The sequence below is a fragment of the Neltuma alba genome, unplaced genomic scaffold (genome assembly GCF_004799145.2).
Source record: "Neltuma alba isolate B1F8T4 unplaced genomic scaffold, ASM479914v2 tig00012910_pilon, whole genome shotgun sequence".
Classification (NCBI taxonomy): domain Eukaryota; kingdom Viridiplantae; phylum Streptophyta; class Magnoliopsida; order Fabales; family Fabaceae; genus Neltuma; species Neltuma alba.
The window spans coordinates 459,144-474,353 of NW_021637279.1; the positions used below are offsets into that span (position 1 = coordinate 459,144).

A 15,210-nucleotide genomic window follows, 5' to 3' on the forward strand; every position below is an offset into this window, starting at 1 on the left:
GAGATGCTCTGTGTATAAAAATATTAACAATAATAATCATCACAACTGCAATTAGGGATGGAACCAGAAGATGAGAAGATTTATATGGGACAAGGGGGTTCTAGAGTCCAACACTGTTTATAATTACTAAAATGTCTCTAAGCATGGCATCAACATCTCTTAAGCATTCTTGTTCTAGAGAAGGAAGATAAATAAATATACGGATAAAGCTCAACAGGAGCACTTATTAAGCATCTCAAATAAAGGGGGCCATGCACAAAACCTACCTGAACACCAAAGGAATTGATATATTCTGCTAAACACATCCAAGAGTGAGATATGACAGAAAGGAATGTGTTTGTCGAGAGATCCACAATTAAATTTACTGAGTATAACACAGAATGCGCCAATCTCAAATGAACAAGTGATTCATCCAGTCTATAAATTTTAATTAAAATGCCAAAAATTATGTATTGTGATGTTGAGAAAGAATCTTCATACGTCCCTAAACAAATTGAAGGAGAAAAAAAAAAAAAAGCAAACCTTTCTTGCCATTGATGATGAGACCTGAATGATTAAAAGTGCAGCTTTCTTCTTCACTTTTTTAAACCTTGCGTCATCCGCCACTTGACCCTCAAATATACAAAGAGTATGGTTTTTCCTAAATCAAATTCGGACAAAATGATTGGGGATGATTAATTCGTTCTACAAGTGTTAATAGGTTTTAAATGCAAATTCATGAAACTACAGTTGCAACATACCTCAGGTCAAAAATATTAAGCTAGTGTTGAAGAAAACCCATTCTCTGACTCTTAGCTTGTATTCGTAAATTTCATCAACCGAGCCTATTACATGTGGTAATATAAATTGCAGTCAAAATTGTAATTAATACGGGGAATATCATGTATTATGATGATGGGAAGGAATCAATAGATCAGTCGAGCATTTTTTGGTTGATGGCTTGAGGACTGAGGCACAGTACGGACATTTAAAGGGCATAGCTGCATGCAGTTCGAAATATTTTTCCCAATACCTATATCTCAAAATAATAAACTCATATGTATGTACTAAGCAACAAACTCGGAACAAAGTAACTTGCCTCACATAATCTAGCACACATCTTAAAAAGAAATGAAGAATGCAAGCCAAGACTATGGTTGGTCCCAAAGGGAAATCTGGATTATTAAGATGCAATATAAATGATTTAATCTTTATATTTAATTGAAATTTAATTAATACTTTAAAATAAAATCAATTCCATAACCATTCATTTTTTTAGCAAGAAGTTATTCATTAGAAATAATTAAAAAGAAAACAAAACCCCTTGGGAAGCAGCTGGCAAGCATAAATTAGGGAGATCTGGTTCCTATTGCCCTGTTCCATCCCTATCCATAAAAATATGACACGTCGCGCACAAAAGACATCAGCAAAGACCCGTGGAGATCAAACTGATTGATTCACATTGAAAATATGCGATGAGCGAACGGCTAAATCGGGCTCGCGAGACCAGTCCACCAAACACTAATGCGAAGCATGTGAATTAGATATCACATTATTAGTTTACAAAAGGTAGAAGCGCACAAGTTCTGGTACCAGCTTGAGCCACGACTAACCCAACGCAAATATAACTCCTAAGAGACGAGGGCTTCTCCAACACCCACGTCACACTAGTAATTCTAATTATAACCACCTAGCTTGTCTCGTCAAGGCCACAACACTGCACGCAACTTCCGGTTCATTCTAGTACATCTTAGTCTCCACTAAACTATTGCTTCCATTAACATTTGATACATCAGTGCCCAAAATAAAGTAACATTTGATACACAGGCGCTTGATGCCACAGCCCACCTCAAATGAGAATGCCAGAATAGAGAATGGCAAGCTCCTCATTTCCCTCTAAAGAAACAGACACAAATACCACGCCTAAAATTTGAAGTCTTTCTTCTTGGACTTCCCCTCCTTCTCTTGCATCTTCCTCTTCCTCTTCTTGGCATTCTGCACCACATGACCACAAAATTGAACATAAATCAAGACTCCTTTAGTTTAAAAAGAACATTGATACCTGATGTCACATCAAAGTCAAATGCAGCATACCTCTGCAACCATATCACTAAAATCTTCACGCTGACTCCGCAACTTCTCTTCCTCCCTCGCTTCCTCATACCTGCATTAGTTCCAGTAGTCATATCAAACAACATCCTGTGAAGTTTAACATCACTCATACATTAATAATTACAACACGCTTGAAAACATCTCATACTTTGCAGGCAAAACATTTTCCATAGCTTCCAACTCTTCCGGCTGTAAAGTAACATCCACCTTATCCGTCTTCTGACCCCTAAGCAAATCAACCTGAAAGTAACAAAGCCAGAAACCATAATTCAGACAAGATATGCAGCACAACTAATGGACTTACAAAGAGGAGGACTAGCCTAAAAAGTACTATAATAAAATAACCCGCCTCCCCTCTTCCCCCAACCATGAAAAAGGGCAATAAGAACGCCTCTTACCCTTTTAGCAGCTGACTTGTCCTGGGCGCCAGTATTGACCACATACCTGAGGGGAGAGAAGCATTAAACTTGGTCAAATCAAACAATAGCATTAATTAACAAGCACACAGGTATATATAGAATGGTACAACTATTGCATACGTGTGGGTGGTTCCAAGTAAAGTTCCTGGAGCAATTCTTTCTTCCTTCTCTTCAAGTACCTAGAAAGTAATAAATGGTTAGTTGACAACTGTAGAACAAACAGGCAGAAGGTCTTTTCGTCGCCTTTTAAAAAAAGGCAGAAGTTGATGAAGAATTATAGCATAGAAAGACTCACTTCATAAAGAGGTCTCTCAGGTTCCTTCCTCTGCTGCTTACGAAGGTCAATAACATCAGGTGTCTCCACTCCAGTGGGAGTACTGAAAGGAAAAATAAATAAGTTAACAATCACAGCACAAGATTATATACTACACTATCTAAAAACCCATCTCCACCTTCTCCACATGTGAAAAGACTAAGCCAGATGAAAAAAGGCAAATTTCTTACTGCCCTCATTAAAGAACCTCCACAACCTTAGGATAAAAGCTACACGATAAAACATCAATACCTTGAAAGACTATCAACAGATTGAATACCATCCTGAAGCTCCTCCTCCTCCATTTCCTGCTCCTCCTCCTCTTCTTCCTCCTCCTCCTCTTCCTCTTCCTCCTCCTCCAAGTCACCCCAGTGTTTGGTCTTATCAACTGGTTCCTCCTGAATTAATGTCATGTTCAGGTAAAACACAATTAGCAACACGAAAATAAATGCAAGACTGTATTTCGTGGGTAAAAGCTTATAACTAAGTAGGCTGAAGACAAAAGACGAATCTAAATTAAACCCAACTGCCCTACTCTGGCGCGACCTTACAATAAAGGCAGGAATCAACATCATATATACATAAACCATAGTTACTGTACACAAATTACATTCCTCACTTTGTGCATCTATTTGAGGGGGAAAAAATCGCAGCCCATGCAATTAATGCACAGGAAGACTTGCTAGTTGACATTTAAAAAATAAAATCCGTAACAGATCACACAGCTAACGTGATAACCCACCTCATAGTTAGGTTGTTCTTGTTGATGAACACCGAAAACATCTCCATAAAGAGGACGCCCATACTGTAAAAAGTACAATAGAATAAGTGTAAACAAAGTGTAAGAAAATTTTTTCAATAAAAAAATCCAGTAAACCATTAACAAATCAAAGTAACCAAATGGCAGAGGAAATATTTGGCATTAAACACTTACTTCATCAACAGGAGGCTTGCCCCATCCACCAGGATGATAACCAAAACTAGCTCCAGGAGGAATAGGAGCATTCAAACCGGGGATCTTAAGATGAGGGTATGATGGTGGAGGACCATATCTCTGAAAACATAATATAGTCTAAGGGTCAAGAATAAAACAATACAACAAACAAACTACACACGACATTCTCTAATATTACCTGCATATTTATAAGCCATGGAGGTGGAGCACCCTCAGGCATACCGAGAGCCTCCTTCAGGTCATGGGACAAAAGGCCAGGTTTCATCTCCCTCAACTTTACCTGTACACAGAACAACTTGAATGTCAGCCTATCAGATAGAATAAAAAAGGTGCCAACAACCTACTTGATTAACAATCTATTGGGGCAACATTAGGCCTCCCCCAGACAAGGGACCAGAAAAAAGAAACAAGGAAAAAAGGAGGGCGTGGTGGGGATAAGCTTCTGTTTTTGCTAAATTTTTCTTTTGATCTGTACAGTTCAGACATTTGTACCTTGTCCTTGTAGTTGTAGAACAAATTTTAATTTAGCCTCTACCATGAAACCTTCGTTGGTATTCTGTTAAGCTTTGCATATGTAACCAACTAAACATCATCTTGGCATTTTGTTGGAAGCGAGCTTTTTCCTACAGGGACCATTTAGTCTACAACCCTAGTTTTATCTGTCGAGCGGCTTGTCATCACCATCTTTATTAGCATTAATTTCTGCATTATCTTTAGCGATCATAGAATAATATCTTTGATTTATTTTCTCAATTATTGAGAGAGGATTTAGGCAATTTAGTCAACCTCTCTCCCTATATATGTGTCGATCAGTTTCAGGTGGAAAAAAATTATCAGAATAGCATCACCCGATTACTCATTTAAATATTTATGATTCAAGTCAATTTACATAGTCACTTAACATAGGTTGCATCAAGTGTTACATGAGCTAATATCAATTCATTATGTGACTTCATCCCTTTTGTTGACATAAATAACAATACTCAGCGTCACAGATGACAAATCAATGTCCACATTAGTAAATTTTATTTGAAAAATGACATAAGAACAATGGAAATTAAATTAGACTAAACAATAAAAATATTAATAATCGTGAAAGAACCCTTATCAACAGTATGATAACCATGAAAGGTAGATTTTCCTGATTAAGTCAGCAATAAAAGCAATGAATCAACTAATCTGCCTGTGCTAGAAAGCCATTCAAAAGCACAGTAGTACAAGTCAAAGAATCCGCTTATTATATGCCAGTTAGTAAATACCATACCTCAAATTCTTTTCCCTCATGGTACAGGTCCCCTAGGCTTGTCAGCTTTGGCTTAGTCTGATATTTAAAGAATGCATCATGAAGAACCTAACAAGTAGCCACCAAGAGAAGTATTGTGAGAAAATAGGTTGGAGTGATACACACAACTGAAAACCACACTAGGCAATGGCACAAATCACAGAGGAAATTATTAAAGAAACCTGATAGTCAATGTCCATTTTTCCCATTTTTGGTTGCATCCGCTCCCTTTGCTTTTGCTTCAACTTCTTACTATCCTCTTTCTCAATGTAGGCCTGCACGAGAGGACATAAAATAACATGACAGGCTAAGTAGCTATTACAACGATATAGCAATGTAGACAAACATCTTTGAAAGATGCATAACATAAAAGAGTTCCATTGCATGCCATAACAGATGAAGATACAACCAGCCCACATGGTTTGTAAGAGGATCAGATGAATGAAGGCTACATTATGCCAGTCGCAGATAAATCTGAATCTAATCTCAACAGAAAACGTAATTAAAAGGCATATACCGGAGAGAGCTATGGCATTAAATGACCATTAGCGCGCACAGAGGTCATGTTTGGCAGTGTAAAAGATTCTTAAGAGCAAGTAAAGGAAAATATAAATGAGATTAGAAAGGAGTCCTCTAAACCAAAATCATATTTGGTGTAACAGAGAAAGGAATGGGAAAACCTTTCCATCTTAATATTTGTTGCAGTGGGAACAGGTAGTAGCACAGGAATGGAAACGAAAGGTGAGCAGAAGAGGAGGGGAAACGAATTTTTGTTAATAAATATACTCCTAACATAAAATAAAAGGGACAATTGCATCTGAGGACCTCATGTTGAAGGTATTTATGATCTCATATTGAAGAAACTTCAATTAAAAAATCATTTAGAAAGGTCCAGAGATTTTAAAAAAAATGTTGGCACGGAAGAAAATAAACATTTTAAATATGCGCGAAAAATTACTATTCATAATCTTAAGCCAAAATTTTTTTGCGCGGCTCTTCAAAATAATTTCAAATTTAAGGTCCTTCCATTTAAAAAATTATGTTTATTTGGACATTATAAGCGTTTATCAAATCTTTCCATTCCAAAGAGCACATTTCTGATGGAAAAAGAACAGAATGATCAGCTGTGCAAAGAGTAATAGTGTGATCAATCTATCCTTCCATTTCCAACATATCATACAATCTTTCCTCACTTTCCATCTCCTACCTTTCCCCAACTTTCTCTCGAACGTACCAAGCAGGCAGACAATGAAACATAACCACCCGCCCGTCTGATATCTAATAATATAAAGAAAATCCTATCATTCTTATAAGATGCGCTTATGTCCAACTAATCATCAACAGAAGGAGAGAAATGTTGACAGCTTGACTGAAAGTCATTTAATGTACTCCCCATCAAAACTTCCAAACAACAGTTATATCAACCTTTTCAAGAACCATCAAAGGCTCAAAGCTAATCCACGGCTGTTTGTTTCATTGGGGGAAAAAAAAAGGCTGAAACAAACAGGCCCAACAGGTAGTGAAAGCAGCTTCTATGACATTCACAAATGAATTTTGTAACTGAATCAAAACACATTATACTGATTTCTTTCTTTTCAATGATGGTGTTTATTGAAAAATATGACATGAACCTATGGGATTGTGTTACCTGTCTGATTTTTTCAATTCCGGTGGCAGCAATAAAATCAGGAAGCTGAAAGGGTTGTTTCTCAATACCTCGTTTTCCCTGAAAAAGACAATAACCCAGCTCTCGATGAGATACAAGTAATTTTCTAATGTAATATCAGGAAACACATCAAGTATAAATCATTGAAGACAAAGAAATTCAGCCCCAGCATTAATCACAATGGAAAGGTATCTGAAAATTCAAAGCAGAACTATTAGCGCCTTAGTGATGTACAAATGGCCAATAGGATCACGCAAAAAGGTCATAACAAAATAAACCCCATCATATGACATCATATAAAGGTCCATATCCCCATGCAAACTACAAAATATTAAAAGAGAAATGATGATTCAAGGATGCCCATGGCCAAACACCTACAAGTCCAGGCTCGGTGATTGTCACAGCAGGTCCCCTGCAAGCACCACATATATACATATAAGAGAAACCTTATCGACGGTAGCTTCCACAGCCTAATCCCCACATCCCACATGTTGACCACACCCATCAGACATATTTCCATCTTTAACATACAAAAGTAAATAGAGAATTGCTTATTAACCTGCAAAAATTTCCTCTTCTGACACCAATGCCTTGGTACAGGAACAGTATTTCGATATGATTTTAAGAACACGAGCAACTTTGGATCTGCTGCAGTAGCATCCCACACCTTAAAATTCAAAAAGAACTGTAAATTAGCAAAATGGCTGACACCAAAATAAAAGTAAAGGGCAATGAAAGGAGATCAAACTCCTAAAATTAATAAGCATCACATTCCAACCTCAACAACATCGGGCCTTGAGCAAATTTGTTTTAATTCAGCAATCTTCATCCGTCGTTGAAGCTGTGAACACAACATAAATTTTTTAGCGTAATAAATTAAATTAGTGCAACAGAAGGATAAGAAACAGTTGAAATACCAAAAGAGAACAAAAAGAACATCATTACAAACAGCTAGACCTTTTTCTTCTTGTTTGAGACGCCTTTCTCTTTTTGCTCATTATCATTTTCTTCCTCTTCAGAATCAGAATCAGCCTTCTTAGTAGCAGCAGCATTTTCTGCTGACTCGTCCTTCTGATCATTATCCTGATCGCATAGAAGCACAATATTGAGGAAATAATGCACAGAGAAGACAAAATGAGAAATCAACAGTAGAGAAACATTCATCACCTCAGTGCCAGTAGCATCAGTGAAACTAAACTTCTCAAATATTTTTCTAAATTCTTCATCCAAACCTTCATCTAGCTCTGCCTTCTCAGGAACGTACTCAACTTCAACATTTTCAACAACCTACATAGAATTAACGGTCATATACAGTTGTAAACACAAACTTAGGTTGATGGCATCAATATTTTCTGCCGCATAACAATTGCAAATTATGATTGGCATAAAATCTTATCTGATCGCCAAGATAATTCCCAAAACAACGAGAAAATTGTGACGAAAGCTCAATGGAAGAAATACAAGAATAGCCTGGGGTTGGAAACTGAAGCTTCAAATGCATACCGAATGCACCCATAGCATTCAATCATCCATAACAGAATTCAAGGGGGAAAAAGGCTAACATTAAACAAATTCCAGTTGCTAACAAAAATTAAGCAGATGACACAACCATATTCCATATATTTAGCTTATAATCGAATCAGCATGAACTTCTCACTTTCGAAAATATACTAGAATTCAAAACTTCCAAAGAGTCAAACCTCCTAAACTAATAACCAACGATTATCCACATTCGCTGTTCATTAGTAAACACACTCAATAGCTTCCGCAGTCCTAACTTTGACCTATTTTCCTTGGTCTGAATACAATGAACACGTGAAACCTAACTGCTCCATAAACCAAAGTAATCAGTCCATAAAAACAAAACCCTTCCCAAAGAAGTCCTAAACTGAACGGAAAGTTGAACCCCGCCAATCAAATTAAGATACCCCCAAAGCCACAGACCCGTTCCATCCCATTTCTCTTCCTACAATTTCTCAAAAAACATAGGAATTAAGACCAAACGCCTCTCACACACAATGCCAAATGACCAGCTTCGTTCAAGTACGTAACCCTAGCTTCACTGCTATATTTTCCATCAAACATAAATACGTACCATCAGGACCAATCTGTATAGTGTCTAGTTTCCACACTTTCGGTGATCAAAAGCAGTATGGAACTACAAATTACCCCAACTCCGTACCGCTAATCAAGCTCACCAAAGTATTTGAAGGCCATAAACGACATAAAACAAAACGAACCTGTTGTGGATCCGTATTCTCCTTCGCGTCGTCATCGGCTGTATCTGCCGCCTCGCCATCTTCAGCGGCATTAGACTCCGGCTCCTGCGAGGCCTTGTTGTTCTTCTTCTGCTTCCGGCGGCGACGCCTGCGCTCGCTCTCCCGCGACTTCGTAGCGGCGGCGCCGGAATTGGAGGTGGTGCTCAGATCTCCGTTGGCAACGACGCCGTTTTCGTAAGGAAGCGTCTCGGCTGCCATCGCTGGGGTCTAGTCCCCTCGCGCGAATCGAGACGAAGAAGGATAGCGAGTGTGGTCTCCTCACTGACGCCTGAATAGGAAAACGTACCCGGAGATGTTCGGATGGATGAAAAGATCGCGGGATGGAAAGGAAATTACGAGCGAGAACAAAAGAACATCGGCGCATTATATCCAGATCTAGAGGACAAGAACGGTGATACCAAGCTTGGGCTTTTTGAAACCCTTGTTGGATGTTTTGCCGACTTATCAAACTGGGCTAGCCCAATAAAACATGTAGTAGTAGGCCAACCTGCGCTATTTAAAACAATATTTTTATTTGTTCCAAAAACATAAGACAATTTTTTATACTTTTTATATTTTAGATTAATTAACAGAGACCTTTATAAATTTATTATATAACTCATTTTTATATTTAATATAATTCTACCTAGTACTAAAAATATGAAAAAAATCCCTTAAAAAGATATTTAAATAATCCAAATCTTTATTTAGATCATTGAATTTATCAAATCTCTAATTAGGTCACATAACCCAAAAAGGTGTTTTAAAATTTTATGAAATGACTCTAATATCTTTTTTATTAGAAGCCTAAAGAAATGAGAATTTTCTATCATTTTCAAGTTTTTAATTTAGAATTGAAATTGCGTAATTAAAATTGTTAATTTTCAAAGTTGTATAGTGATTATTTTTTATTCTAAAATTTATTGCAAGTGTGTTTTAGAAACAAAAAATTGTTAATTTAAACCTAAAACTGTAAAATGTAACATGTTACTTTTTAATGTTGTATTGTGATCAAGTTGCGTTCAAACTCTTACTGCAAGTGCTTTGAGTACATAAAATTGTTAATTTAGAACTAAAATTTGTTACCTATATAATTGAAATTATTAATTTTTAAATTTATATTGTGATCAAATTTTATTTAAAAATTTGTTGCAGGTATGTTATGAAAACGGAAAATTATTAATTTACAGTGAAAATGTGTTAAGTGCAAAATAAAACATGTTAATTTAGAATTCTCTTTTGGTTTCTAATGAAATAAATATTAGAGCTATTTCATAAAATTTTAAAATTAATTTTTGGGTCATATGGCCTAATTGTGAGTTTAACAAATTTAATAACCCAAATAAGAATTCATGTTATTTAAGTGTCTTTTTAAGGAATTTTTTCTGGAAAAAAAAAAAGAAAGACCCAGAATCAGTATAAAATAAATAACAATGATTATTGTTTATGAGTATGAATCATACAATCTATTTTTAAATTTCCATGATGTCATCACCAAAATAATCCATGATGCATGAAAAATAGATGCTTAATTGCATTCATTCAAATATCTTCAAATTTTAATAAATATTAATTAAAATGCGATGTAAAAAGCAAGATTTTCCTTTCTTTTTTTTTTTGACCAAGAAAAAGCAAGATTTTCCTTGGGTGAAGCACAAGTGGGATATTGCACTAATAGCGGAGTATAATCTTTCACGAGTAACATTAAAAAAAAAAAAAAAAAAGGCCCATTTTAATTAGGCTGCTCATGTAGACAAGGGTTGAGATTCAAACATGGAATCACTTATTTAATGATGAGAACACCCACCACTTACGCGTTAATTGGTTTTTTTTTTTTCCATATATTCAATTTAATTTTTATTTAACTAAACTATGAGTCTTGCATTTTACATGAAGCCAGAGTGATTCTTTTTATTAATATTGTTTGATCTTTTTTTTTAAATATCGATCATGCCATTTTTCACCTGTGAATAACGCATCTATGCATGTCATGGTTGTAAGAGAATTGTACGCATAAATTTATATGTGAATAATACATATTGATTATATGTGTTAATATTAACACTAATAATACAACTAAACATTTATATCATATGTATTAATATTAACATTAATAATATAACTAAATATTATGACCATCTATCATGTAATAAGCAGTTAGATTTTTTTTGGCAGGTGAGAGGTGAAGATATTCCCGAGAACAAAACAAAACACATTAAAAAAAAACTGCAAGTCGTCCAAGAACAATGAGGTTTGTGTAGCTGTTGCTGGAACAAATTAAAACTTTCAGTGAAATTGAAATGATAGTGAAAGTAAATATAATTGTAAATGCATCATTTATTTAGATAAAGTCTACATATTGAAGCAGGATAGAGCCTTTTATTTCAAACAAAGGTCTTGATATTACATGAAAATGGTAGATTGCACTGCTAGATGTGCAATTAAAAGTACCAGGCAAGTCTTGATAAAGGATCTAAATTGGTAGAGATTTTTCTATTAGTCTCGTAATTCAAACAGTCGGCTCAAGCTTGCTTCATGTATGGCAACACTGGAGGGTCAATTGGTTCAAAACCAGCCGGAACTTTGTTGTTAATCTCATAATTTAAAGAGTTGTAACCGTTGGCAACTGAAGCTTGCTTCACCTGAGAAAAGACCGGAGGCTCGATTATTCCTGAACCAGATGGTACTTTTCTGTTAATCTCATAGTTTAAAGAACTGTAACCATTAGAAATAGAATCTTGCTTAACAAATGGAACACGAGGCGGAGACTTATGTCCTCCTGAATTTGGACCAGAAGGTACTTCATGTAGTATGGAAAGTGAAGCTTGCTTCACATAATGAGAAGATGGAGGTTCAATCACTCCTGAACCAGATGGGACTTTTCTATTAATCTCATAGTTTAAAGAGTTATAACTCTTGGAAATTGAAAATGGCTTAACAAATGCTGCATGAGGTGGAGACTTATGTCCTACTGGATCTGGACCGGAAGGCACATCATGGGGTATGGAAGCAAAACTGTGAGCAGAAATTAGAAGAAGATGCAGCAAAGACAAAACGAAAACCAAATACTTTCGTGAAGTTGCCATGGTTTGTGTTTCCTCTGACTATAACAAAGGCATATGGAACCCAATATATACAAGTTATGAAAGGGTGCACGGTTCATCGTAAATTTATAAACAAAATCTAAAGATTTTATGAACTTTATTCTCTAAAAGTCAATATTTTGTTTCAGTAATTCTTTATTAATCAATAAAAGCTATATTTTCATTAACAGGTTTAGAAATATAGCTCAAGTCTTAATGCTTAAGATTTCTGATATGTAAGCCAGATTCTGTCATGAACTTTAGTGATACAGACAATAATGTCATGACACCTAGAAAATCAATCAAATGAGACAATTATTTTAAAAAAGAGAGAATGAAATAAGAAAGGAAAAATGAGAAAAGAAGCTTTCTAGAACATGAGCAACAAAGGTACTTCACAGGTGAGAACTAAATCATTGCAGATTTCCGGAATCCAATACATGAGTTTAACAATATAAAATAAACTAAAAGAACCAATTGTTTATTCCACTAAAAAAAGAAAACCAGTTGTTTAAAAAAGGGCGATGGGGAGACAAAAGAGTTTTATGGCAAAAGCAAATAATGCCAGAACGGGGAAAAAAAAAAACAAAAGTAGGGAAGGTAATTTACATATCAGAATCCAAATAATCATGGATTTCCCAAATCAAAAAATTATGTCTTGATATGGAATATGAATGAAATTAATCTTTTACTTAATTAATAAAACATAGATTACTGGATAATTTTATAAAAATCACAAAATTAATTAGTAGGAGCAAATTTTATGTCCTACGTTTTTCACAAAGCTCAAGATAACCTCTATTTTAAAATATACTACTTCCGATCTAATTATAAGAGCTAATTGATTAATTTGAGGATATTAAGAAAATAAGTAAAGTTAGTTATTTTTTATAAATAGGTATTGTCTTTCCTAAAATATCTTTGCCAATCAAATATATAGGTTAAAACTACCATTATTAGAATGACTACCTTAGAAAAAATACACAAATATGAGCGATAATGTGGATTGGGCTCTTATATTTAGAATCAAAATAAAAGTCAAACAAAACCTTATATTAAGTACCGGAGGTATTACCTTTTTATATGTTTAATTAGCATCTCTTTCTCTACAATCAAATTCAATTTTAATAACACTTTTATAATGTATCTAGCACACACATACTAGTATGTATATAATCTAATTATGCACAATTTTCAGCATAGAACGAATTCTAGTTATATGCATGACATCCCAATATTTCCACCGATCCTTTTTATGTGGCTGTGGCATGTAGAGTAATATTTTTAGCCATTTTTTCATAAGACATTATATGAGATATTCATTACATTTTTTTATAATAATCTTATTTAATTTCGTATATTTTTTTTAAATTTACAATCAGTGATGGAATTAGGCATATTTGGGGTTGGGGCTTCCTAACTCGGTGTTAGGCTTTTATAGTAGTATTAGTTAATACTACTCCGGTCCTAATTATAAGACCCAATTGACTAATTTGAGGAAATTTAAAAAAAAAGTTAAGTTAGTTATTTGTAATAAATAGAAGTTATCTTTCATAAAATATCCTTACTAATCAACTATATTGGTTAGGACTACTATATTGATGCTTTTATTTTTCACGAAAGTGTACAAACTTGGTAAACATTTATACAGTACATATATCTTTTGAAGGAATTGGCAGCCATTGACTCGTTTCTCAGTTGTGAAAAGGACCTTAAATTGCATTTAGTCACTCAGTCATTTTTTTTTTTGGCCAAAAGCTAGTCGCTGAAAATTTTAATTTGGCATGACAAACTCATTAACGAGATTAAGTCTAGTAAAAAAGATTAGTTTTTTTTTATAATGTGTCAAATTAAGGTTCAACTTTTTATTAAGAAAAGTGTCCATATTTAGATTCTTTACTTAAGAAAGCTCATAAATTTGAGGATTTCTTTTGCCCCATCTTTATCATCCCTACATTTCATTAGGGAGGCCATAAATGGTAAGATAGTCGTTTACTTGTATGCTTTCTCAATTGATTGAATAAATATAGTATTATTAGTTTCAGGAAAATTTGTGAGTTGATATAATCTTTAATTTTTGAAATTTATTATTTTAGTTTGGTTCATCAAAGAAGTACTTTTTAAAAAATATTTTTAAACAACTCAAGATAAAATTTTTTTCTACATATTTATTTCGTATACTATAAAATTACTTTAAAAATTATAGTTTGGTTTTCAGCTAAACACTCTCTAGTCCTTAAAAATTAATATTAATGTTTTTATTCTTGAAATTTGAAACCATTTTTAGCTTATAAGGACTAACATTTATATAGAGAATAAATTTTAAGGACAGAAAACATCAATTTTAAGTTTCAAAAATAAAAACTAAAATGAGGTAAAATTTAGATAGAAACTAAAAAACTGTAATACATCCGGTTCTTAATATAAGAACTCGTTTGACTTTTATTTTGATTATAAATATAAGAACCCAATTCATTTTGTTCTTTATATTTATTTATTTTTTTAAGGTAGTCTTTATAATAATGGTAGTGCTAAACCAATACACTTGATTACAACACCTATTTATTACAAATAGCTAACTTAACTAATTTTCTTAATATATTTAAATTAGTCAATTAATTTTTATATTGAGAATAGGAGATAGTACTGACTCAATTTTTTTGTCAGGCACCGGCAGATCTTATTCATTTTAATGTTACTGTGGAATTTTTTATTGCATTGACTTTTTTATTTTATTCATATATATATATGTTTGGCCTGATTTTATTCATATATTGGAGATAACATTTTTTAAAAATTCTGCTAGACTGTTACCCCTATTTTATAAAATAGGGATCTAATATTACATTGTATTTTTTTTATTTTAATCATATAACGTTTTTTATTTAAAAAATAATATATCCGGCACTATTAACCCCGGCAGGCGGCAGCGCCGCAAGGGTATAAGAGAGAAAGCAATGTTCTCCATTGCAAATACCAATAAACCCTTGCCGACGGTGCACATCGACGTTGCGAGCCACTCCTCTGAGCCGTATCATATGGTCAATATCGGAATTTGCCTCCGACATTGTCCCCGCGCAAAAGAAATGAGCCTCCCGGTAAGGCGCGCTCGAGCAGATAAGAACGCTGCTACTGATTATCCG

General features: G+C 34.3%; 1 protein-coding gene across 1 annotated transcript; it reads right to left on the bottom strand.

Annotated features, from left to right (window-relative positions):
* Positions 1-1,492: 1,492 nt before the first annotated feature.
* On the bottom strand, positions 1,493-9,336 carry LOC114732408 (splicing factor 3B subunit 2). The gene is made up of 18 exons (XM_028919689.1): positions 8,967-9,336; positions 7,894-8,013; positions 7,684-7,809; positions 7,505-7,567; positions 7,286-7,393; positions 6,709-6,786; positions 5,243-5,335; positions 5,043-5,129; positions 3,957-4,058; positions 3,758-3,877; positions 3,566-3,628; positions 3,076-3,221; positions 2,806-2,887; positions 2,631-2,689; positions 2,490-2,535; positions 2,240-2,331; positions 2,074-2,143; positions 1,493-1,974 (listed from the first exon to the last, which is right to left on the bottom strand). The coding sequence occupies exons 1-18, from the start codon at positions 9,201-9,203 to the stop codon at positions 1,903-1,905; spliced, it is 1,764 nt and encodes a 587-aa protein (XP_028775522.1). The 5' UTR covers positions 9,204-9,336; the 3' UTR covers positions 1,493-1,902.
* Positions 9,337-15,210: the final 5,874 nt, after the last annotated feature.

Excerpts from the sequence above, each read along its gene's own strand:
- LOC114732408 (XM_028919689.1), bottom strand. The coding sequence starts at position 9,203 with ATGGCAGCCGAGACGCTTCCTTACGAAAACGGCGTCGTTGCCAACGGA. Across the intron at positions 2,690-2,805 it reads CTGAGAGACCTCTTTATGAA|GTACTTGAAGAGAAGGAAGA; the intron begins GTGAGTCTTTCT and ends ATTACTTTCTAG. Across the intron at positions 1,975-2,073 it reads TTAGTGATATGGTTGCAGAG|AATGCCAAGAAGAGGAAGAG; the intron begins GTATGCTGCATT and ends CATGTGGTGCAG.